Consider the following 26,125-nt stretch of genomic DNA (forward strand, 5'->3'; position numbering starts at 1 on the left):
TCCCGAGGGTATGCTTGATTCCGGCCACAGGGGGAGCAGCTGCTTCATCATCCACTGCGACGGCACTTCCTCATTCCAACACGGCTGGATGATTTTTATGGTGTCATAAATTAGCTTCCCCACATATAAGTTTCCTATTTGATAGATGCAACTATCTTTCGGGTTGCTTAGGTCAGCAATGAGCAGGGGCTATATTTTATTTTTAATTGTTAGGAGCTCACCCCGACATGGGCTGGCCTCGAACTCATGACCTCTTGGTCAGAGTGATTTATTGCAGCTGGCTGCTAACCAGCCTGCACCACAGCCCGGCTTCAGCTTATCTTAACTTACTGGTTCCTTCACATTTACAGCAAGCACTCCCCTCCCCCCAAAGCACCACTTGCTTTGATTCCAGTGAACAATGAAGAGAAAGATAACAAAATGACAAAAAAGCCATTTATTCTGAATACTCCACATTCATGGACAAAGTTCGGTGAAGCTTGCTTTGTTTGTTACATATAATGTGGTGAGTAAAGAGCCACAATGTTACACGCCCCTCCTCAAAAAAGGACACAGTCATAACATTAAAGAAGACTGATTCACCCAGGATAATTCTTCCAATTAGAAAAAGTTAAAAATGTAAATGGTTGATTTGTTATGGCCTTCTGACACTGTACAGTATTTTCCCTTTTTTGCATTAAAATGCCCTCAAACCAACTCTTTTCAAGCACACATAAGTGTTAGTGTTCTCTGGCTGTTCCACTGTACATGTTTTTGGTTAGTCTACTATGTGCATAAAACAGACCTCAGGAAAAAAGATTATCTTACTATTTGTCTGAGGAAATTGTGATCACCTCTTGTGTTGTGGCAGAAACAATAGAGACTGGTGACATTTGAAAAGCTAACAAATTTATTATTGCATGACCACAAAATCTTATATTTTAATATATTTGTTAGTTTTTAAGGTACCTTAGTATAAAGACTCAGGTTTACTGATTTGATCTCATTACAAGTCCTAAGGAATTTGCTATTCCTCAGGCTGGAGTGCCCCTCATGTAAAACAAAGTTGACACTAGCTTCCTTAAGAATTATTGTAATAATTACACAGATTATTAGTACCTGAAGCTCTTTGAGCAGTGAACACAGCCACCCTACAAACACTATTATGTTAGAACACATGCTGCCCACATTGAAAAGAAACTGCAAGTAAAGTAAGTGAAGGAGAAATGGGCTAACCCATTCTGAAGTGAAGTGGCTTGTAGATTGTACCTTGAGGCTAGCAAGTTCACATGTATCTGTCAGATCCAGTGCAGTTCGTCAAAGGTTATATAGTGAAATGGTTTACAAAGCACTATATTGTACCAAATGACTTGTACACCACAATGTGCAATCACAGGGCACTGCTGACCATGTTCATGTAAGGAAATACAATAGGTTTGCAAGTAAAACAAATAGGTGAAAAACTAGCAAAACAAACGCTACAGATTTTGTCCAGAGAGTTCAGAAGAGTAACTGTGAGCACATAAACTTCTAGAACTCCTCAACTATCATGCTTATTGGTCACACTGGCTTGCAGATTCTGGGAGTTGTAGTCCAATAAGATTATCTTTTCAAGTTTTCTCATTTAAACAAAATCAAAACAGAAAGACAGACTGGTGAAACAGGAAACAGGCTAACACTTGGGGAATTGATACTGGGGCCTTCCATCTGGCTTTTCAGCAAACTCTCTAGTTAAAAGCACACTGCAAGCAGCTCATCCGTTCCATTATTTATTTATTCTAGGTAAAAGCAGATCTACTTCACATTGTTTTATTTTTGCTAATGCCATTAAATTATCACCCAGAGCCATGTTCACAACCCCCCACGTACATACAGAGTTAAAGAAAACAGAACATCCAAGCACATTCTGAGTCCAGGGATTGGCTCACAGTCCCTTCCACTGAAAAATTCAGCAGGAGATGTCAATTTGTTATTGCTACTGTTAAAGCATGTGGAAATTAGAAATCGTCATTCAACCACAGCAATATATCCTACTCTATCTTCTGTTCATTTCTGCTATACATGATCTTGTGCCAAGGGGGAAATGACAAGAAAGCCTTTCTGAAAAGTCACCAATTGTGTGTTTTTTAAAGCCTGTAATTTATCCTATAGGAAAAGTAAATGAGACTACACTATGTCGAATCTCTCTGTGCTGAACCATTCTGCCTCAGTCTGGAAAAAAGTTAACAGGGATGAGAAACATGTAACCTTCCACATGTTGTCAAATAGCCACTCATTCCTTACTGGCGTATGGTAAAAGCAACCTAAAAACCTATGCTATCACTCTGGACTCAGACCCAAAATAGTTCACCTTAAGAGCCAAAATTAAAGCAATCTGGTTGTTAGATTACCATTCTTAAAAGTACAAATCTATATTAAAAGGTGTTTCCCCCATACGATAACTGTGTAAACACATTTATTAACTACAATACTTCAATTCATTGTTTAAATAACCGTTCACTATATAGTGCCTGTAGAAATAGAAAATAATACAGTTTCCACTTTGTAGTACAGTAATTACCATGGCATTATAATTTTTATGCTGAAAATGGTGGCGCATTCAATAAAATCAGTAATGCCACTCATCAGTTTTCACTCTGTGCCAAGTCCAGCCACATCCAATCATGGGAAGACTCAGGCTTGGAGGTGGATTTTCCAATTGATTTCACTGATTAGGACAATCTAATGAAAATGACTGGCTATGGAGTAAATTAAGAAGACATTCTTCACACATTAAAAAACCCAATATATTATGAATGGATAGAATCTACTGCTGTGATGGCAACTACAAGCTTATAACCGTCTTTTTAAACATGCTGTAGCTTTGACCTTGCTATCAAAACAGAACCTCTGTGCTAAAAAAAGAGAAATGATATGAACTCTGCTAGAACTGGAAAAATGCACTAGATTGATCTTTTGTCCAACCTAATTCTTACAGTTGGTTCAATTATTCTTGGGCTAGACTAATGGGAATTAACAATAATCAGCAACCATTAGTAAATATACTGTGAATCAAAAAAGCCATGTGATTTTGACACACATTCCAAAAATATGGGGAAAATGTTTAAATTGCCAGTAAGATTCACAATTACTTTACTGTTACGAGAAGGAAAAGTAGAGAAGGGAAATTCAGTAAGAGGACATTTGGTGAACACACTCAGTGAGGTTTCAGCTAATATTGCACTTGATACACATGCAATGAGAAAGGGGCAGAACACTTCTGGCTTCAGAGCAGGCATGGGCAAACTTTGGCTCTCCAGGTGGTTTTGGACTTCAACTCCCACAATTCCTATCAGCTGGTGGGAGTTGGAAGTCCAAAACACTTGGAGGGCCAAAATTTGCCTATGCCTGGTTTAGAGGATAATATCCATATATGTCAAATGAGGCACAGGTGAATGGTAACAGAGGGACACCATAGCCTCTCCTATCTGGTTGGCTTGATCTAGAGCAGGCATGGGCAAACTTTGGCCCTCCAAGTGTTTTGGACTTCAATTCCCACAATTTCTTACAGCATACCGGCTGTTAGGAATTGTGGGAGTTAAAGTCCAAAACACCTGGAGGGCCAAAGTTTGCCCATGCCTGCTTTAAATCAATAGAATAGTTAGATGTTGGATTTATAGCAATGGTTAAAGCCATTATGAAATACTGGGAGAAGGGGAGGGTAGTGCTGGAATTTGTCTAATACTGTTTGCAGGTTCAAACCCGGGGAAGGTTATGCAACCATAATACTCTTTATTATTTTGCCCATTCCAACATACTTCCATTGTGTTCCTTATCAAAGACTGAGAGCCTGACAGCCCATGTTTTCCATGGATAGCTTTACTTAAACAGGCAAATCTAAGCAGCTCACCCAAAGAGAGTGGTTGAACTGGATTTATTTTTCCTTTTAACACATCCTGCTGAAACAGATATCTTTAAGTTGTGCAAGCAGTTCTGTCTTGGAACGTATTTATATATATCACTTCATAGAGAATTTAGAGATAATTCTAAGTTCTATCCAGTAAGTCAAATCATTCTAGAATAGCTATCATGCTGAGTCAATTTGATAGCTAGACATCCAATTTTGAAAGCAGTTTTGTAAAACGAACGTCTAAGCTAAGCTAGTTGAAAAAAAATTCTGCCACTCCTTAAATACAGTGATTTGCATCCAGTAAGTATTTACTAGAAGTTTGCATTACTTTCTGTTGCATTACTTTCTTCTTACTTGGAAGAATTCTGCATTACTTTCTGCTGTGACAATTTACACAAGGGGGAAAATAAAATCTCTATGACATCAGCAACAGTGTCCAATGAGAAATCATGTTACAGAAGGACAAGGCTGTATGTAGTGGTCCTGATTTTTAAAAAAATGGTAACTGGATAAGTTCCTACAGTATGTGATATAAGACAATCCATAACCATTAGAATGGTCATCACCCCACAGAGGTTTATGGGACTACGGCAGTGCAAGAAACACTTTAAAATACTGCTTTTTGTACTTGTGGAAGACAGTGGCAACTCTTTTTAAACAGTCTTTAAAAACCTTGCAGTTTCTATATTCATTGTAACAGTCCAGTTTTACAAACTTAGTTCCTGATTTCTACTCCCTCTTCCCCAAAAAAGAAAAAGAGCAGAATGTTAATGCAATTGTAGTAGTGTGATGGGGGCAGTTGAGATTGCTGGCTAGTGTCTTCCATTAAGAGCAGTTTGCATAGTTCATTTACCACTCTGCTCATTTCCGTAAGTCGTATTGATGAGGAAAATCGAGTCACGATGTCCGGATCAGTGGTGCTCTCTCATCTACGGAACCCTGAAATTAAAATAAAAAACCTTAAGCAAACATAATATGATAACATGCATGAGATATCAAAACAAAAATACACTTTGCCCTCCAGAAAAAGGCCATATTTATAATTATAAGCATGTCAATCAGTACTGACTGACAAATATATTATACCTTGTACCTTTACCATATATTTTGGGCTATATCCAAAATTCAGCTTATCCAACATAAGATGTGATTTGTCAATTTGAGACTCTTTTAAGTTACTGTATATAGGCAGGGCTAGATTTAGTTCTTTATTTATCACTTGTGCACCAATATAACTCTCATGTCTTCCTCAGCCTCAAAGGATTTTGAGACTTGTAAGTTTAGTGAGCATGTTGATTATTCGCAGTCCCTATTCAGAGACCGATGGCATCCATTGTGGTTTAGCGGCTTAAGTGTTGCACTAGGACACTGGGAGACCAGGATTCAAATGTCTACTCGGGCATGGAAACCTATGGCAAGTCACACTACATCAGCCACAGATGAAAGCAATGACAAATCTCCTCTGGATAAATCTGGCAGAAAAAAACCCATAGCAGGGTTCATCTTAGGATCACCATACATCATGAATAACTTGGATGCACATAACAACAGCGAACTCACAGAACTAGTTTTCCGTGGAGGAAGAAACCTTACCAGTTTGAGTCTGTATATGCTGATATGATTTGATACTTAAACTGGTTTAGTAAGTTTTTTTCTCAGGCTCAGGAAACCGATATTGTATAAGCAGGGGCTGGGGATTTGTGACAATTAACATAATTTAACTAAAAGTTCTAAGAACTGACCTTCATGGGAACCACTTTCTATAAAGAAATATATTTGAAGAAATAGTTTTAAAAAGTTTCCCCCTGACATTAAGTCTAGTCATGTCCGAGGGTTGGTACTCATCTCCATTTCTAAGCTGAAGAGCTTGCGTTGTCCATAGACACCTCCAAGGTCATGTGGCCAGCATGACTGCATGGAGCACTGTTACCTTCCTGCTGGAGCGGTACCTATTGATCTACTCACATTTGCATGTTTTCAAACTGCTAGGTTGGCAGAAGCTGGGGCTAACAGTGGGAGCTCACCCCACTCCCTGGATTCGAGCCGCTGACCTTTTGGTCAGCAAGTTCAGCAGCTCAGTGGTTTAACACACCGGGAAATAATGCTAGTATAAATTGTTCATTTGGCATTTGTGGGATGATAATTTGAGTAAAATCTTACTGATTTGTCCCATCAAAAGTTGTGTTTCTTCATGGCAACTGATCTACATGTGAGGATAAATCCAGAGTCAGTGTGGTGTAATAATGGTGAGTGCTGGCCAAGGACTCTGAGGCCCCATCTACACTGAAAAGTACAATCCAGATTATCTGCTTTGAACTGAATTATATGGCAGTGTAGACTAATATAATCTGAAACAGATAATCTGGATTTTATATGGCAATGTAGATGGGGCCTGAGAGACAAGGGTTTAAATCCCTGATCAGTATGAAAATCTTGCATGAAACTCTCAGCATCAGAGGAAGGCAAAGCAAACTTCCTCTGAATAAAATTTAGCAAGCAATTCCTGCAATAGGATCACTATCAGTTGGAGCCGACTTGAAGGCACATTACAACCAACTATGTATCTGAGGGCATTCCAAACTATAGACATTTCAAACTTGTCTGAAAGGTCTGGATATCTATACGACCCTTCATGTGGAAAAGTAGCATCCTAGGAATATGTTGTAAGCCTCACTATCTTTCTAACATGTTAGATGCTTATGGGTGTAATGTGCTTAGTTAGTAGCTTAAAATCACATTGATAACAAGACTGATTGGCATCCTATTCAGTAGCTATAAGTCTGTAAGCCAGACATATTATTTTTTGGGTTTAGTGTTTATTATTGCTAAGTAGTTGAAGAAACAGCAACTTCTGCACTTGTTCTTGCAGTGCTCTTGTCCACTAGGGATGAGATGGCTTAGGCAGAGAAGAACTAGAATCCTTTGCCTTCCTTTCTGCTTGATTTTGCTTCATCAGTCAGTCATCTACCCCAAAAGCATCATAGGCAGATAACATTATCTGATTTAGTTAGGGCATCCTATGAGAAGCAATTGTGGCAAGACCTTGAAGGGTTCAACTGCCTGTTCCTCAGGCAACCCATGACTAAACGTATGCTACAGATTTAAGTTCCCAGTGCTCCATCGACATCATCTAAAACAGTTATAAGGGAGCACTGCCTAGGGCATAGACCTATATCCTAAAAGCACCAAGGTTCATTTGATTTTGGAAACTAAACAGAGTCAGACACAGTTAGTACTTGATTGGGAGACTGTAAAGGAATATCAGGTGCTGTAGCCTATATCTACAGCACCTGAACTGGCAAAACCACCTCTGAGTGTTTTTCTCGTCCAAGAAGACCCTATGAAATTCGTTTGATTGCCACCTGCAAACATTCACACAGAGCAGACACAGGGAAGACAACAGAGCTCCACTATCATACTTGTGTTTGATGATGTGGGATGCTACTCACATTTTGGTATTCATCTCAGTCTGGGGAGGCTTTAGACAAGTCTAACTTACCTCATGGTCCTGATAATTAGCTTTTTTTTTATTAAAAAGCCAACACATTTTCCTCATTGAAATAAAAGAATAATGATAATAAAGAAACCCCACCACAATGGCTAAAAAGGTTGAGCCTAGCCAGGTCCATGCACAATTTCAATCTGCACATACATGAATAAGCCCCATTTTGAAGGAGAAAACCAAAGAGAAGTGATATGAGAATGAAGCAATTCTCTTCCAATGGAAAAACCAAAGATGATTCTGGCTTGCTTTTCCTTCACTTTCTTTGCCCAACATTAGTTTTGCCACTTCAGCAAAGGGCCCAAGCATAAGCTGCATAATGAGCAACAAGCACAAATGTGTGCCTACTCTTATAACTGCAACCTTTTGGGAAATGAAGCACACATAAACATCAACAACAAGCAGGGAGAAATAGCCCCCCCCCCCAGAACACACTGATATTTCCCTCAAAGATTGCTCTAGTAGTTAAGTGTTTGCTTTGGGCTTGCAAGTCCTACCTTTCCCTCCCAAGCCAATGTACGGGCTGTTGATAGAACAAACCTGGTCTAACTCCAACAATATTATCTTCAGCTCTATTTAAAAAGAGTGGGGGTAAATATCAAGTAATGAGAGTAGTAATTAAGGTTATTATTGGTCGATAAATGTCTAGATGTGCAATCATGTGACTTTTAGCCAATTAATGAAATTGGCTCCAGAGGAAACCACTAAAGAGAGGAATACGCCTTTTTAGAGGAAGAATGGCTATGTCACAACAGGCATCATTTTACATAGAAAAATGCCTCTTTATTTGCTCACGTACATGGACACACAAATGATTATCTCTTCAAAGATAGCAAGCTCTTTTAAAATTATGTGTATTAAAATAATAATTTGCATTCAGGTTGGCAGCCTGATCAATATGGGGGCACTATTGCAGTTGGCCCTTGATTTCCAAATTTATTCATCCAACCCAGAAAATTGTGGTCCAGGGCAAGTTTATGGATTTAGCGGGAACCAAAAAAAGGCTCCAAACTCACCTCCAAATGTCCACTAATTAGCATGGAATACATTTTTGCAAAGCTTTGCGTGATTCCTAGGGCCAATGGAATCTGCAGTAGGAAGCAATCAGGATGTGATTTCCATTCACCTTCTGTTGTCAGAAAATATCTTTTCTTAAACTAAATTGGCCTAGGGGCTTTGAAATATGGCAAAAATGGCTGGGTAATTTAACAGAATGTGCAGGTGGTGAGAGCTTTCCAAGGTCTCCTGGGAATCTAGTTTAACCCTTCCCCTTCTACAGGTGCCCACCCTTGATCTAAGCAATAATATAAACGCCGAAGCCCAAAAAGAATAGCTAAAGCCTAAGAAAGCTGCAGCCTAAGTACAGTACAAGCAGGATGATTTTAAGTCTTACGGCTGCTTCTGAGGCCCAAGTCACTCTCACTGGCATTTGGAATGAATGAGTCCCACTGAAAAACCAAAGTCTTTGAACATATCCTTGGATTTTTTCATATCCACCTAGGATGATAAATAAGTAGTGGATTGTTCATTCGTGCAAATCTTCACTGCCAACATATGTGGTATAGCGTTAAGACTTCAGCATTCCGTAGCCATGCTTTCATTTTGGCACTAAAGGCCTGTAGCTAGCAAAAATAAAAACAATCAGGAAAGAGAGAAACTTTGAGCCATCTTACCATGTGTCTTAAGCCAGCAGCAGCACTTTGCTGAAGCGTACTTACTCTGGTTCTACTAAAACCTCTCTGCCCTAAAACGAGCATTTCCGAGAAGAGAAAAAGAAAGAAACAGGAAAAGGAGTAAAACAAAACACAAAAGCATTCCGGTAACAGTATTTAAAATAAATAATATAACCAATGAGACCAACAAAAAAGGGGGGGGAAAATAAGAGGACAGTTTTCTTTAAAGGAAATAAGGTACCAAAAATTAAAATAATGTTTTTAAAAGACAAGAACCATCTCCAAATGCTATGTTACCTCTTCTCTGGCTTGTGATGGCTTGCAGGCAAGCACAACAAATACAACTCCGAAAATGACTCCTAGTACCATGATGATAAAGGGGATGTTGGTGACCACAGAAGATTCAAAGAGAACAGCCTTTAGTTTTACTGCAGATGCTCTGTCGAGGACAACACTCTGAAGGAGGAAAAGGGACACAGTTTCACTCCGATGCAAGGAAATATACCTGAAATCTTCTGAACGTGAGTGCCAATTTAAACATAATCTATTCTTTGCTCCACCATATTTGCTCTTAACACCACTATAATGTGTTCCATATTAATATTCCCATGTGGATGGGTGCATTAGTTCAACACATTTGCCTTCTAGCACTACACACAGGAATGTTATCATGAGAATATAGCAGCAACTATATTAGTAACAAAACAATTATACAGTCAATGTGTTGTCAAAGGCTTTCATGGCCAGAATCACTCAACTGCTGTGAGTTTTCTGGGCTGTATGACCAAATTCCAGAAGCATTGTCTCCTGATGTTTCTCCTACATCTATGGCAGGCATCCTTATGATACATTTCGTACCGACGATTACTTCTTGATTGGTTGTACCTTTGCATTGTTAATCTCGCTGATATAGCCACAGGGTTCAGCCCCACTTCAAAGTCCTCTCCCATGATCTTATAGCACTTTTAACTACCTCTTGTTTACAAAACTCACTTAGTGCACTTTTGCCCAGTTCATTTTAACTTGTGTTTTACTAATGTTTGTTATTTTACTTTTATGTTAATTTTTAATGTTTATTTGCATGTGTTTTCTGTTATTTGATGTTGTTTTATGTTTGTTATTGTATTTGCCCAGGCCTTGGCCCCATGTAAGCTGCCCTGAGTCCCCCTGGGGAGATGGAGGCGGGGTATAAAAATAAAATAATAATAATAATAATAATAATTATTATTATTATTATTATTAGAGGTTGTGAGGTCTGTTGGAAACAAGGCAAGTGGGCTTTATATATCTGTGGCGTGTCCAGGGTAGGACAAAGAACTCTTGTCTGTTTGAGGCAAGCGTGAATGTTGCAGTTGATCACTTTGATTAGCACTGAATATCATTGCGGCTTCAAACTTTGGCTGCTTCCTGCTTGGGGGAATCCTTTGTTAGGAGGTGGTTAGCAGGCCCTGATTATGTCTTGTCTGGAATTCCCCTGTTTTTGAGTATTGTTCTTTATTTACTGTCCTAATTTTAGAGTTTTTTTAATACTGGTAGCCAGATTTTGTTCATTTTCATGGTTTCTTACTTTGTATTGAAACTGTCCACATGCTTGTGGATTTCAATGGCTTCTCTGTGTGGTCTGACATGGTAGTTGTTAGTGGTCCACCATATTTGTGTTCTCAAATAATATGCTGCGTCCAGGTTGGTTCTTCAAGGGCCAGTTAATCACCTCCCAACAAGGGATTCCCCCAGGCAGGAAGCAGCCAAGATTTGAAGCTACAAGGCTATTCCACAGATATATAAAACCCCACTTCCAACAAGCCTCAAACCTCTGAGGATGCCTGCCATAGATGTGGGTGAAGCGTCAGGAGAGAATGCTTCTGAAACATGGCCATACAGCCCAGAAAACTTACAACAACAACCCAATTATACAGTCAACCCTCCATATTTAAAGAATTTACCTTTGAATATTTGATTATTCGTGGATTTGGTTAATATGATCTCTCTGGAGATCTCTATGTCCTATAAATCAGCTATAAACCAGAAAGGTCTGTGTTCAAATCCTACTATTGTCCTGAACTCTATAGGTGGGCTTAGGCAAGCCTTTCATGCTCTGTGAAGCTGAGCTGTGCCATATATATGCAATAATACTGACAGGATTATTGCAAGGATTACACCAAGATAATGTATGTGCACAGAGCACTTTAGACTCAACAGAACTGTAGAAACCAACCATTCTACACACGTTTCAATCATGCTATGACCGTGTTTTACAAAGGCTTACCTCATTTATATACAGCACAGGGAAAAACAGAGTTCTGATATTGCCCGTTTGGCTAAAGGAAAAATGAAAAAGCATTTAAGATAGGATGAAATCTTGCAACAAGTTGGTGAAATTTCACCAGCAAATATTATAAATATTTACTACGTTTATATAAGCTGTCCCATAACGCTATTCTCTGTACAGCTCCCAACATAAAACAGACAAAAAATAATTGAAAATGCAGTATCAGTTAGTATCAGCTGAGAAAAGAAGACACACAGATAATAATACAGCCCAACCAAAAGAAATTTTCTTTGTGTCTTCTTTTTTAGGCTTGTTTCTGGGGTTATTTAAGGTGTTGATTCAGAAAATTGCAACCAATAGACCATATCAACTCTGTTTTCTTAGATAAAGAGTTATCATGAGCAGATGGCGACTAGTATGTGACATATGTTCTGTATCTCAAAAAACTAGAGCTGATAGGGGGGTGCTGGTGTCATTTTTTGAATCAGAAGGTCAAATATAACCAGAATCAGGGGAAACATTTAAGTCTCCAAAATGTGTGTTGGCCAGTGTAATACACAGTACAGTAACAGTGTCTTTGTGCTTGCCTATATTGGCCAAAACCTCTGGGTTCATCGAGATTGCATTTGGAGGTCCTCCAGTTGCACAGAAACTTTCATTTTTTGGTCTTGAATCTTACTTTGTCCCTTTAGGCAAAGTCAGGGGACACTTCAGCATTTGCATGGGTTTGGAGCACTTTGGACAGCTGGGTTGAGTGTTTCTGACTGATGCATGTGTGTGCTGTGATGTGCATGTGTGTTCATTTCTCTGCTGTTTGATGATATGGAACTTATACAAAGGTCCTGCTCTATCTACTTTTTAAAAATAGGAACAAATAATAATAATAATAAAAATTCTCACAAAATACTTACAGAAAATCTGGTAGCTTTTGAATGTGAACGTTGACTTGCATTCGCTTGGCTGCCCGGACTAGGACTCCTGAGAACTGTGGGATAAAAGAAGTTTGATTTACACTTTTCACAAACATTCTTAAAATTAAATTTTTCACTGCTCAGATATTAGGAAATATAGGCAGTCCCCAAGTTACAAACATCCGACTTACAAATGACTCATAGTTCAAAACAAGAGTCCATTCAAAGTCTGCTGAATTTTTTGTCTGGGAAGACCCTGCCCTCTCTCTTGGTGGGCCAGAAAACAGGTCCAGGTTGAGAACTCCTTATCCTGAAATCCTCCTGAATCCAAAATGGATGGCTGAGATAATGATACCTTTGCTTTCTGGTGGTTTAATGTACAGTATATACATTTTGTTTCAACCACAAAATTAATTTAAAATATTGTATAACTCTGCCTTCAGGCTGTATGCATAAAATGTGTATGTTTTGAAACATAAATGTGTTTGGACTTAGGATGCAAATATTCCAAAATTTAAAAAAATCCAAACCACTTCTGGTCCCAAGTATTTTCGATAAAGGATCGTCAACCTGTAAGTGCATCAAATTGTCAAAGGTTTTCACAGCCAGAATCACAGGAGCGTTGTGTTTTTTCCAGGCTGTATGGTCGTGTTCTAGCAGCATTTTCTCGTGACGTTTCACCTGCATCTGAGATCCTCTGAAGATGCCAGCAACAGATGCAGACAAAATGTCAGGAGAAAATGCTGCTGGAACTCAACCATTCAGCCTGGAAACTACACAACACTCCACAGAGGAATATGCTAACGTTCTGAGCTACAACTGGCTACAATTCCAAATCTCTCCAAAGATTTGGGCTGAAAACTGACACATATCACTGCTGATATTTTGTTGACAACTAATAGAGCAGGAAATGTATAAAAGAGGAAGAATTACAGTTTTTTGCACAACATGTTTCTGCATAAATGGAGGAACTGGGCTCCTATTTAATTATTTAGGAACAATTAAATGCATTAAATTCAAGACTTCCATTCATGTGTCTTAAGAAGAGGTCCTGTGGGCTTTGATTAGTAGAATTGTACCTCAAGGCCACACAAGACAGCACAAAAGTAAAGAGGTGGAATTGCTTGACATACTGCTAACAGGGAAGTTTACTTGCCCAGTTCTACGTGAACCTATCTAGCGGGGCCTATTAAATATGAGTTTTGCCATTGGAAATCTGTTGATATTTTCCTGTAATGCTGACAAGGACTCTAGAACCAATCAAACTGGTGGCATGAGACACAACCACTACAACTTACGGGATTAATGTCCAGAAATATCTCATGGTTCTCCTTATTTGGATGCATGCCATCAATGGCATTAGCATACTTCTCATCCGACAGATAAAAATGGGGCGGTGACAAAAATATTGGTGCTCCTGTAACGATAGCAACAGCTTTTTTAAAACATGAGCAACAAAAGAAAATTTGTATGACTGATGATAATTTTAAAAATACCTTCTCTACATAAGAACCAGAGTTCGGTATTGAGAGCAGTAGATTGCAATTTAAATGTATAATTAAGTAAAAAAAAGAAAAAGATGCCTAATTAGTTTTTTTTACTTAATTATATATTTAAATCACCTAAATGTTCTAGAGAAATAATATTTAGCACTTCTACAGCACATTTAACAATCACGATAATGATGGGGATGATGATTTCTTCTATTCTCACCTTTTCCCCAAATCAGGATTCAAATTAAAAATACCGTGTTTTAATACCGTGTTGTGGGTTTTTTTTCCCCCGGTTGCTGTGTATATATTATTACTGGTTTTGTACTCTGATGTTTCATATTTTATTTTGTATTGTTTTATATCCGATTTTGCTGTAAGCCACCCTGAGTCTTCTTCGGGGGAGATGGAGGCAGGATATAAATAAACTTCTTCTTCTTCTTCTTCTTCTTCTTCTTCTTATTATTATTATTATTATTATTATTATTACATTAAAAAGATATAAAAGTAAAAAATAAAATGGAACAAACATACTTACAACATATGCATTCCCCTCACCACAAAAAGCTTTAACTATGCTAATACACTCTTAGCCACAGCTGAAACCCAGGCTTCCGGGAGCAGACACATAGGCAATCTGTGAACCTGTGTCCTCATTTAACACATCTCTGTTTCCTGATCTGTCTTTCCGCTGTCTAGCTCCCAGCATAGATCATCCACCAAGGTGACTAAAGCTGTCTCTGTATCACAAACAGGCCTGAAGCCAAATTGAAATGGGTCTAGATAATCCATTTTATTCAGAAGCCCATTCAAATGTCTTTATCAGAAGCTTGCTCAGTGTGGAATACATCTCACCACGTTAAAACAGTGGATGTGGCTCTTAATGAGTCATGCTGCATTATCACAGGATGTATATGCCTCACACCACTGGAGAAAATATACTGTTTAGCTGGTATTGTACCACCTGACATCCGTCAGGAAGTAGCAACCAGTAATGAAAGGACCAAGGCATTGACCTCTCTGGCCCATCCTCTGTTCAGATATCAGCTTAAATCAAGAAACAGCTTTCTAAGATCTACAGAGATACTCACAGGAACATCTCAGCAAGCAAGAGTCCAAAAGTGGCAGGCTAAAACCCAGCACTTCAATCAGTGGCTGATATCGGATAAGAGACTCCCTCCTGGGCACACAAAAGACTGGGCGACTTGGAAGGCGCTGAACAGACTGCGCTCTGGCACCATGAGGCGCAGAGCCAATCTGAAGAAATGAGGCTACAAAGTGGAGTCTGCAACATGCAAGTGTGGAGAAGAGCAAACCACAGACCACTTACTACAATGGTGCCTGAGCCCTGCCACATGCACAATGAAGGACCTTCTTATAGCGACACCAGAGGCACTCCAAGTGGCCAGCTTCTGGTCAAAGGAAATCTAGTATAATGCCAAGTTATTAACTCCGTTGATTTTTTAATACATAATAACTGTATTCTCAATTCGCTTCTGACACGAGAAATAAATCAGAAGCTTTAAGTGAGGGACTATATTAAATGTGCAGTCTGTAGAGTTCAGTTTCTTTCTGTAAACACAACCATGTGCTGCCCCAATCTGAGTGAAGGGGAGGTTTAAATGAGAAATATAATTAGGCTATTGTTTTTAACCCCTACATGAGGAGTTGTTATTGTTGAGTGCCTTCAATGCATTTCCAACTTCTGGTGGCCCCAAGATGACCGACCTATCATGGTGGCTTTCTTGACAGAATTTGTTCAGAGAGGCTTTGCCGTTCTCTGGGAGGTCCTAGCAGCTCTCTACTCATGCTAGGAATGTTCAAGGTGACAGAAATAGGAAGTAAACAGATGACCAATCTGAAAAATGATACATTGTATTGTGATGCAGATAAAGAAAAATGAGGACAGCCATGATGTCAAGAAGTGCCCAAACTTGCACTGTGGCTCCCATACCTTGCTTGCAGGCGGTGACATTCAGAAGTCCTGCCCCTAAGCAGTTTCCTGCTGGTACACAAAACCCAGCGTTGTCTGGATTAGTAGAAACATTGGCAAAGAGTCTCACGGGAGGCACAAACCGGTAGGCTGAGATCCCCTCGACTGTCACATATTCGTCAAATGTTAGGTACAAAGACCTGAAAGGTACAAAGAGAAGGAAAAAGGTGAATACTGGCATTAAAAAACAACACCCACACCCACAGAGAATTTACTTTAAGAACACCATCCTGATGGAATGTCTATTACACTATCTAACAAAATTTGAAAAGTTTTCTGTTCCTAGTTTGAAAGTGTTATTTCCTATTTAATTGTGCGATACTTACTTTGAAAGTAGTTGTTATACTCCAAAAACTTCATTTTTGTGGCTGCCACAAACTAGGTTGAATTGGTTGAGACTATGAGATATTCATTGAAAAACTATAGCGAAATATGATGCAGGATGTAATGCAAAAAGTTTTGAAGTTTAATAAACTTTTCTCATGTTTTTATGATAGAACCAATTAGGAAATGACATTTACAACCCAGGAACAAAAATTGTATTACATAGTGTTATTACAAGGGTTGGAGTGCATTGAAAAAGTGGGCTTTGTATACTACACACTGAAAGCTACCAGAGCTAGAATGTATTAAGTTTGTATTTTTATTTTGTTTTATTGTAACTACCCAGGCTTGACCCCATGTTAGCTGCCCCGAGTCCCTTTGGGGAGATGGAGGCGGGGTATAAAAATAAAGTTATTGTTATTATTGTTATACAATGGGGAACACAACCTTGTCTTGGTAGTGAGCCACAAAACTTCTTTGTGGAAGTGAGCTTTTTAATTAGGTGCATAGTACTGCATTTTTATTCTTTTCATTTCTTAAAAGGCGTCCATACCATTTTTAATTACAGTGCTTTTAAAATCAGAAATCGTACTTAAATATGTGGTAACTGTTTTACCAAAGCTGATGTGGTGTAGTGGTTTGAATGCTGGATTAGGACTCTGGGAGACCAGGCTTTGAATCCCTATTCAGCTATGGAATGCCACTGGTTGGCCTTGGGCAAGTCACAGAAAGCAACTGCAAACTTTGTTGGACGATATCTTGCCAAGAAAGCCATGAATTGTAAATGACTGTACACTTTTTTTTTAATTCATTCATTCATTCATCCCCTATACTTTGTTGAATAAATGTTGCAAACAGTCTTGGGGCTGATGCCAGGAGACAGGCAGGATGTGAATTAAAGAATAATAATGTCTCAGTAGTCACTATTCTTACCTGCACAAATCTGAGGAAAAGACATAGATTTTTTCATCTGTGCCTATCAACGGATGAAATGTGGAGCCATCAGTTCCATTTATCATATTACTATCCGGTGACGTCCACCAGTTTAGTGTGCTGTAGGATAAGAAGAATGGGAGAGGATGAGGAAGTTTGAAATAAATAGAAAATAAATGCTTTGCAAGAGGTGAGGGTGATATGAAATAAATTATGGCTGGTATCCTCAAAAGATCACATTCTTTTTCGTGTCCCATCATGAGTTTGAGTTCAGGTTATATCCAACTCATAGATGAACAATGCAAGATGTGATGCTTGAGACATAGTTTGCTACTCTATTTTTGTCTCAGCCATTTAGAAACCATCTTAAAAACTGCAGCATTTGGGGAGGTGAGATGTATTCCTTCTCACTTATGCTGCTATCGCCCCTACCTCCATTAACCCCACCTAAAAACATTAAGAAAACATGTATCTGCTCCATTTGATTTGTGCATTTTTGAAGGATTTTCTTTCAGAATGCAAATCATAGCACATTACAACACCGATATCCACAGAACCAATACTCATGGTTTCTGTTATCCGCTATTTCACTTGTCCACTTAGGGCCTTCTGTACAGTTTATACCCATTTCTCAGTCCTTTCAACCCATTAAAATAATCACTATTATCAGCAGTTTCACATATCCATATGAAATCTGGTTATAAGTCTCCCATGGATACGGAGGCTGTATGGTATATACAATACAATTAAATTTGACACTGTGAGTGGAACAAGCGAACAAAAAAAAAAATGATAGAAAAGAACATTACTCTTTTCCTCTCCATTTGATAATCCTAGTGAAGTCAAGATAGTTCTTCTTTCCACTTAGCATGATGTATTCGCCATCATCCGATCCATTCATCTAGAAACAAATCCAGAGAAAGAGACAAAGAAGGGGCTTTTATTTTATTGATATATTTGTTTGGTTCCTAAAAGTGGCTAACCTAAAGTGGCAGGCAAGTCTCTCTTGGTGGCTTACAGAATTATGTAGTAATGGACGATTTTTTTTTGAAAGAAGATCACAATTTAAGGGAAGAGCACATGTCTTGTATGAAGAAGGTCCCACGTTCAATCTCTGACATTACATTTAGGAAAGACTCCTCACTAAATTTTATAAAACTACTGTCAGTCAAACGTTGACAGTAACAAATTTGATGGACCAGGTTTGTACAGGCATTTCATGCTTTTTGTTTTGTTTTGACATCTAACTTAGGGCCATATATATTGGGACTAGGATCTTAAGAGTGCAAAGCAAAATGCACTGGTCAGAGATGGCACTGGGAAGAATTAAAGTTTTTTCACATTTTTATTCAGTCAGATGGAAGGAGAATGTTTGCACTGTTCCTGAAAGAAAAGGGAAGGACCCAGTCACGACCTTTTGAAAGTAGACAACTCACCTTTTTGAAAAAGCCAAAATCTGCATCAATAGTGGGGCGAAATTTGTGTAAAGCACTGAGAAGTTTGTCGGTGTAACCCCACAACAGCTCATGTACGGTGTGTATTGTGAACAACTCTTCTTCATATAAGAGGAGCAAAATCTCTGCAGGTAAATGCAGGGGAGTTGATGTAGCTAGGTTCATCGCAACCTGAAACAGGAGACAAAAATACATATTAACACAAAGCATACAATATGAACTTAACAGATGGAATCCAGTGAGTAAGATGCAGAAGGATAATGTCACTTTGATGTATGTCCTTTTATGACCATTGCAAAATCAGGTATCCAGCACCCCCATCCACAATGACACGTTTTTTTCTAGATTGGTGGTTCCTTATCTTTGATCTTACAAGTGTTTTCGACTCCAGCTTCCAGAATTCCTGACAATTGGCCTAACTGACTAGGATTTGGAAGAACTGAACTCTCAAACACTTAAAGGACAAAACAGTTGGGAGGCGAGGCCGTCAAATTCATGAGTATCTAAGGCAGGCATGGGGAACTCCCACCGGCTGTTAGGAATTGTGGGAGTTAGTCCAAAACACCTGGAGGGCCAAAGTTTGCCCATGCCTGAGCTAAGGAATTTCTCAACAAGGAATAAGCAACTTTTTCCCTTCCACAACTGTGCCTGGGAAAAGACTGGTAGCCAAGGGAGTTGTTGCAACAAGGGAGCAATCTGCTGTCTGTAGCACTCTCTCTTTCTTTCTCACAGAGAAGGACAACTATCAGCACATGAACAGGAGCACGCGAACTACTCTGCACACTGTCTTTCCTATCACAAAAAGCACCCACAATTCTCCCTACCCCACTAAACAGCTGGTCACAATGGTGGAAGAAGCATGACTCTTGATGCAAGAATGGCATAGAGTAGGAGCAGTTAAAGGGCAGCCCATGACCCACATGCAGCAACCAGTGTAGGTTTTTGTCACGACCCAGGCTGCAGAGCACCAATAACCATACACAGAGGCCAGATTCTATCTAATATCTTTATTAAGGAAATATATAAAGTTAATAAAAGCAAGTGTATGAAATAGTCCAGAAGTAGACCTTTCAGGGAAGGTCAAAATTAGTCCAAGAAAACAATGTCCAATATGAAATATTAAGGTCCAAAGTTGTAATCCAATAACCGAAACACTCACTTTGCCAGGCAAAGTGAGGGGAGATGACAAGGTCCTTTAGTCCATGAACTTGAGCAAGGCTAGGAAATAACTTGAAACAAGGCTTGATACAAGGCAACAAGGAACGAGGAGCGAGAACAAGGTCCGTGGAATTACTTGGCAAAACCCGGGAAACAAGGCAAGGCTGAGTCCTGGAAAACAAGGCAAGGTCCGTGGAGGTAAACAAGGCTGGAAACGGGAGCGAAGGCTTGGAATCAGGAACAAGGCTTGAAACAGGAACGAGGCTTGGAAACGGAGCGCGCTGTCCACACACAACTTACTCCAGTAGCTGACGAATTGACTCCGCAAGATCCCTTTGTGGGTAAAACACCTAAATAGGGTCTAGTTTTCCCACCAAAGAACAGTTCACTGGGGAACCAGAAACGAAAGCTAATCTCTGAGTCCAGATGCATGACTCCTTAAAGTTTCTCATGGAAAACAGGCTTAATCAGCTAAATTCTTAGCAGCTATCCTAGCACTCCTGCGAGAGGCCGCTTGAACTCCTCTCTGTTGTTTACAAAACTCGTGGCGAGAAAACACAGGAGATTTAGGCTCAGGGCTTGTTTGACAGACTTCTGGAAGACAAATCTCTTGCAGGTGCAAGGTTCCCAGATCTGGCTGGGAAGGTTCCAATTCTGACTGAGACGGTGAAAAACCCAAGTTCTCCTCTTCATCTGGGACTACAGTGCCATGAATGGGATTACATGGCCCATGACTCATCACAGTTTTCATGCTCCCTACTAGGGATCAATATTATATGCTTGAAAATGTGCAAAAACTCCCTTGATGGAGGCATTACCACCATGTAAGAAACTCCTGCAGGTACCAAAATGAAAATTTTTGATATTTTTCATAACTTTTTTTTGGTTCAAAATGCTCAATTGAGGACCCAAAATATGCCCCCTTGTTCTCGAGAGAAGTGGTTCTCAACTTGTGGGTCCCCAGGTGATTTGGCCGACAACCCCCAGAAATCCCAGCCAGTTTACCAGCTGTTAGGATTTCTGGGAGTTGAAGGTCAAACATCTGGGGATCCACAGGTTGAGAACCACTGCTCTAGAGGGTGTTTAGGGGCAAATGCTTTTTTGGAGAGTGTATCTGTCCTAGGTCTCCTGGAAAGCAACTGCATCCACATAATCTATAGTTGGTTGTCTTGAGAAATTAAGCAGTAGTGGCAGCAAGGATCTGACAACCTTGGGCATTTTTGTGTCCCACATTGAATGCCTCCAAGAGCTACAGGCCATGGGAGCCACATAAGCAGATTAAGGCTGTGCAACAAGGACCGGCCCAAGGCTACAGGATGAAAGCCCACCTCCCAAGTTAAGGGACCAGGGCCTGCATCTTATTCAAGATTTACTTACCACTGCAGGCACATTCACGGTCCTGATCAGATCGACTTCTGGATCTCCCACTGACATCTCCCGATCAAGGAAATAAGTCTTTGGGTTGAGAGAAGAGACCTCTGTGTCATTGTCTAAAATGTGAACTGCGACTCGGGGTCGGGTCTCCCTACAGGAAGAGAGAAAGAAACATTTAGTTTTTAAAAAGAGCTTCATGAACACTTACAGAGATAAGCCTGATAGGAGTGCTAGCCCTTCATGAAAGGATTTATTAGCTAAATAATTGTAGTATTTAAATACAGAGCAGTGAGTGGAAAGAGACCTACACAGGGTTGTCAAATACTTCTCTGCACTCTGCTTTTGTCATTGTCTGCTTTCCGGCTATCTCTGGCTTATGCTCACCCTAAGGTGAGCTTATTATGGGCTTTTCTTGGCAAGGTTTGTGCAGAGGGGTATTTGCCTTTGCCCTCCTCTGAGGCTGAGAGGATATGACCTACCCAAGGTCACCCAGTGGATTTCCAGGGTAGAGTAGAAATTCAAATGCTGTCTCCAGAGTCATAGCCCAATGTTCAAACCACTATGGCATGCCACACTACGTATTCCCAAACCTCTAGTCAACATGAACAAGGGCCCACTGATCGGAAGAGTTTGGGATTAGTCAAGATATTTAGAACACTTTTGCAGCCTTTCCCTTTTCTCTGCAATTCCCCAAAAGTATGATTCTATGGAGTCAGTCACGATGCCAGGAAGTGCCAGAAAAGAGAAAGATACTTTTTTTAAAAAGGGAGTGAAAAAATTACAGTAAAAATACCATAATTTCTTAACACATCTGCCCCATCTCTGGCTATAGTGAGCAACTGGACAAATAACTTACTGTCCCAAAAGGCAGAAAATAGGTGCTTGTAAAGTTTCTAGGTTAAATCACATAGTTCCCAATGTTCATATATAAGGGAAAGGTGCTTTTTTGGATCACAGGTCCACAAATCCACAACCAGAATGGCCACTGGTGGATGGATTTTTTATAATTTGAAAAACTGGATGTCTTCCAAACTCTGCTCCTCTCTGATCACAGATAATAAAGCTCCAAATATCTACAGCTCTTTGAGATTTCACCACACATTTCTGTGGAGGTTCAGTTATGGGATCCCATGCGAATACAAAAAAAGTGGATGATCATGCTTTATATTATCAAAAGACGGTGGAGCATGACCATGTTCATACCACTGCCATTTACGAATATGACGCATGATGGTCCATGATCAATGGAAATCATGGATCCAGAACCTGGGAATCCAGATGGCTCACTGCTCAATCAATCCTTTTTTTTACACTCATGAGGCCAAGAATGTTGTTACTGTATGAATCCCGATAATGTTATTTTATGAATTTCATCAACCTGTTACTCATTAGCTTCTTTCTTCCTTGTTTGAGTAAACAAAAAGTTAGTGTTGTGTCTAGAATCATCTCAGGAACCAACTTTGGAGATTCCAATGGCTATTGCCCCAAAAGCTGTGTCTGCCAAAGAGTAGGAAGAAACAAAAGTACCTGTAAGTATATGGTCCAATTTCCTGCACTAATGGCTTTTCCCCTTGAAGTACCTCTAAAGGGTTGGTCAAGTTAAAAAAGTAGAACTGCATATAGACTGGTGGTGGAGATTCTTCCCACATTTCAAAAACTTCTGTGCCGTTTTTTAACACCATTTGCTGAAAAACAAGAAGGCAAACTGTTATGATACACTTTCAGAAAGGGCAGAGAATATAAAATTCGGCTTGGAAAGGGAGACAACCTAAATATTCAGTACCACATTATTACATGCTTAACGTGGGGCACATCTACACTATGGAACTAATACAGTTCGATACTAGCTTAATCGCCATTGTTCAATGGTATAGGATTGTAGGAGTGGTGGTTTTGCAAAGTCTTTAGCCATTTTGGCCAAATAGTGCTGATGCCTCATCAAACTACAACTCCTAGGATTCCATAGCATTGAACCATGGCAATTAAAGTGGGGTCAAACTGCATTAAGCCTACACTACAGATGCATCCCTGGACTGCATTGTGTTGTGAATCAAAAGCTCCCACACATTCCTTATACACAGAAAACTTGCATTGAAGGAGAAGGGTCTCCTAGGGTCTGTCTGTCTGGCATTCTAATTCTTTGACACACATACAATTATTTCCCACACCCATTAGTACTCAAAAATACACTAAAATGCATGTTCCGACATAATTGCAAACATAGTAAGTTTTGACCAACACAAAAATGTTATCCCAAAAAATGCAGCTACATTTACCACAATGTAGTTGTACAATAATTTCACTTCCAGAACAACAAAGATGTTAATCTGACACAGCCCCCACTAAAAAGACATTTGAACTATCAGAAAGACGAATATGATATGGGTGGGTCCACTTTATCATTTGCACGAAAGGACACTAGAAATGTAAAATTTCTGTGTTATTTTGAAGCCCCAGGGGAGGGAGGAAGGCATTTTTCTCTGTTGAGAGTAGAGAAGAATGGGAAAACTTGTGGTATTTACACATTTTCACTTCGTTACTTAGAGAAATAAAATGTGTTTTGTAAAACTTTAGGAATTGTGGGAGTTGAAGTCCAAACACCTAGAAGGCTGAAGTTTGCCCTTGCCTAAGCTACAAGTTCATGAACTGTGGAAACATATGATCTAGAAGGAACCTCTTTGATTTTGCAAACCAAGCAAAAAGCATTAAAAATGGAAGAAACCATCAACATCCGTAAAATAGGGAGGGGGGACTATTTTGCTTCCATAGCATCAAACAGACATAATGCGCTTGTCTCCCCCCAAAAAAGAAATGAGAAAAGCCAAACAAAACCAGGAACTGAAATAATCTGATATGACAGTCTTACAAGTACAGTAGAGTCTCACTTATCCAAGCCTCGCTTATCCAAGCCTCTGGATAATCCAAGCCATTTTTGTAGTCAATGTTTTCAATATATCGTGATATTTTGGTGCTAAATTTGTAAATACAGTCATTACAACATGATATTACTGCGTATTGAACTACTTTTTCTGTCAAATTTGTTGTATAACATGATGTTTTGGTGCTTAATTTGTAAAATCATAACCTAATTTGATGTTTAATAGGCTTTTCCTTAATCCCTCCTTATTGTCCAAGATATTCGCTTATCCAAGCTTCTGCCGGCCCGTTTAGCTTGGATAAGTGAGACTCTACTGTATTTCCTTCCCATTTTTCAGGGAGGAGAGAGAAAAAGTGGGGAAAAATAAGGGGGAAAAGATATTTCCCATTTTTTCTCCTTCTGGACCTTCACTTTTCCAACCAGGAAAATATTCCAGAGCCATGTTTTTTTGGGCAAAAGGCTGGTATTTCTCCATATTTTTAAGTGTTTTTCTTTTAGGCCAGGGTTGCCACAACTCTAAATGACACAATCCATTGATGTATAATCACACGTGTAGACAAAATCTAGTGAAGCCAGACAGCAATGAGATATGAGAACAATCGTTTTTGACAATTCTATGAATGATTACATGTTTGCAAAGCCAGTTTGATCAAAAAGCACAGCAATCAGAACAACAGAACCAATGTCAACATAATGAAGACTGTGTTGTCAAAGGCTTTCCACATCACAACCTCTGGGGATGCCTTCCACAGATGTGGGCAAAACATCAGGAGAGAATGCTTCTGGAACATGGCCATACAGGCCAGAAATCTCATAGCAACCCATAATCAAAACTATTCAATTAATCAATACTGTACTGCAGGGTGAAAATTGGGAGATCCCCTTCCCTCAAATGTTTTTCAACTGCAACTCTTTGTCTCCTCAGCTAACAGTTGAGAATGCTTGCATCTACAATCCAATAACATCTGGAACATATTCTAAACTACAGAATTATAATGCTATGATTCCAAGTAAACTGCCATGGTTCCATCCTAGGAATTCCTGGGATTTCCAGTTTTAGGATTAGCTTTTAGAGAGCTCCAGTCCCAAGAAAAAGCTAATCCCAACAAGTCTGCAAATCTCATCCAAATGTCCATGTTATGACTAGGGCCCCATATACACTGTCATATAATCCAGTGTCTGAATCCAGATTATTTGTTTGGATTGTGTCTTGTTCGCCTTGAGTCCCCTCTGGGGTTAAGGAAAGTGGGGTAAAAGTACCGCAAATAAAAAAATAATCTGGATTCAGAAACTGGATTATATGGCAGTGTAGATCCAGCCTATGACAACTGCAAACATGGTAGATTTTTCAATATTCTTGATCAAATTCATGCAGACATTTCCTCCACTTCTGATGAACATCTAAAAAAGACGCAAAGTTCTGCAGGACTCCAAAGCTCGCTTGTCAGGGCACACCAAAACATCACAAGGTCAGGAAGATAATGCCCTATTGTCACTTCTGTTTTTTCTCCTCTGTGGACTTCATCCAGCAGCTATTTATTTACACTAGTCAATTCCAAAATTACATTCAGGGGGTGAGAAACCCGAAAGACCTCTTTCTGAACAAGATGCAGGAAAAAAATGGAAAATCGAACATGGATAGCAGCCAAAGTCTAAAGAAGGTGAGAGTGCAAAAGGTGGACGTTCTTGGTTAGCCTCTGAATCTAGCAAGGAGGGATGCTGCTTGATCCGACAGAGAAAGAGTACATGAAACCATAATACATTTAATTTCCAAACAAGGTATAAACCCCAGCAAGCGCCCAGTCTTGCAAGAAGAAAAACGTGTCCGACTGGGTTAGGTTTAACATATTTTGCCCACATGAAACACACCTTGCTCAAAAGTATTCTTAAATTGGAGCAACTCAGAACTCAAATGCAAATAAAACAAGTATCTTTCCTGGGAAAAGTTCACTCTTGATTTGGTTTCAGGACTCTGCACCATTTCATGATACACATCTGTAGACTGGAGACACTAAGCTACAAGTACACAACACTTGGCTTATTTACTCAGACATCCCTCTGAGTTCAGTGGGATTTACTCCCAAATAACTTAAGCATACACTTGTAACTTTGGAAGCCGGCACAAATTAAAGCTGTAGCGAATGGGACTGGGAGCCACAGGTCCACTCCAGAACCCTGTGCCTTGGTGCAGTTTAGTTACAATGAAACAATATTTACAGTATACAACTATACACTCACGTATAAATTGAATTTTGATATGATCTGTGGACATATTATGGGTCATTTCATGGAGAAGGG

The 26,125-nt window shown here is 39.5% G+C and overlaps 1 protein-coding gene across 2 annotated transcripts in view; it reads right to left on the reverse strand.

Annotated features, from left to right (window-relative positions):
- Positions 1-421: 421 nt before the first annotated feature.
- The window catches only part of scarb2 (scavenger receptor class B member 2), a 34,384-nt gene continuing 8,680 nt past the window's right edge, over positions 422-26,125 (reverse strand). The window contains exons 2-13 of one of the 2 annotated variants that reach the window (XM_062981223.1): positions 22,477-22,634; positions 20,953-21,100; positions 18,400-18,588; positions 17,773-17,864; positions 16,964-17,083; positions 15,668-15,846; positions 13,522-13,640; positions 12,224-12,297; positions 11,310-11,361; positions 9,341-9,499; positions 9,044-9,114; positions 422-4,807 (exon numbers count right to left, since the gene is read on the reverse strand). In XM_062981223.1, coding sequence (XP_062837293.1) covers positions 9,085-9,114; positions 9,341-9,499; positions 11,310-11,361; positions 12,224-12,297; positions 13,522-13,640; positions 15,668-15,846; positions 16,964-17,083; positions 17,773-17,864; positions 18,400-18,588; positions 20,953-21,100; positions 22,477-22,634 — 1,320 coding nt within the window. In that variant the 3' untranslated portion in view covers positions 422-4,807; positions 9,044-9,084. The remainder of the gene's footprint in view (positions 4,808-9,043; positions 9,115-9,340; positions 9,500-11,309; positions 11,362-12,223; positions 12,298-13,521; positions 13,641-15,667; positions 15,847-16,963; positions 17,084-17,772; positions 17,865-18,399; positions 18,589-20,952; positions 21,101-22,476; positions 22,635-26,125) is intronic. The other variant, XM_003221849.4, reaches the window with a different exon arrangement.

This window comes from Anolis carolinensis, chromosome 5 (genome assembly GCF_035594765.1).
Source record: "Anolis carolinensis isolate JA03-04 chromosome 5, rAnoCar3.1.pri, whole genome shotgun sequence".
Taxonomy (NCBI): Eukaryota; Metazoa; Chordata; class Lepidosauria; order Squamata; family Dactyloidae; genus Anolis; species Anolis carolinensis.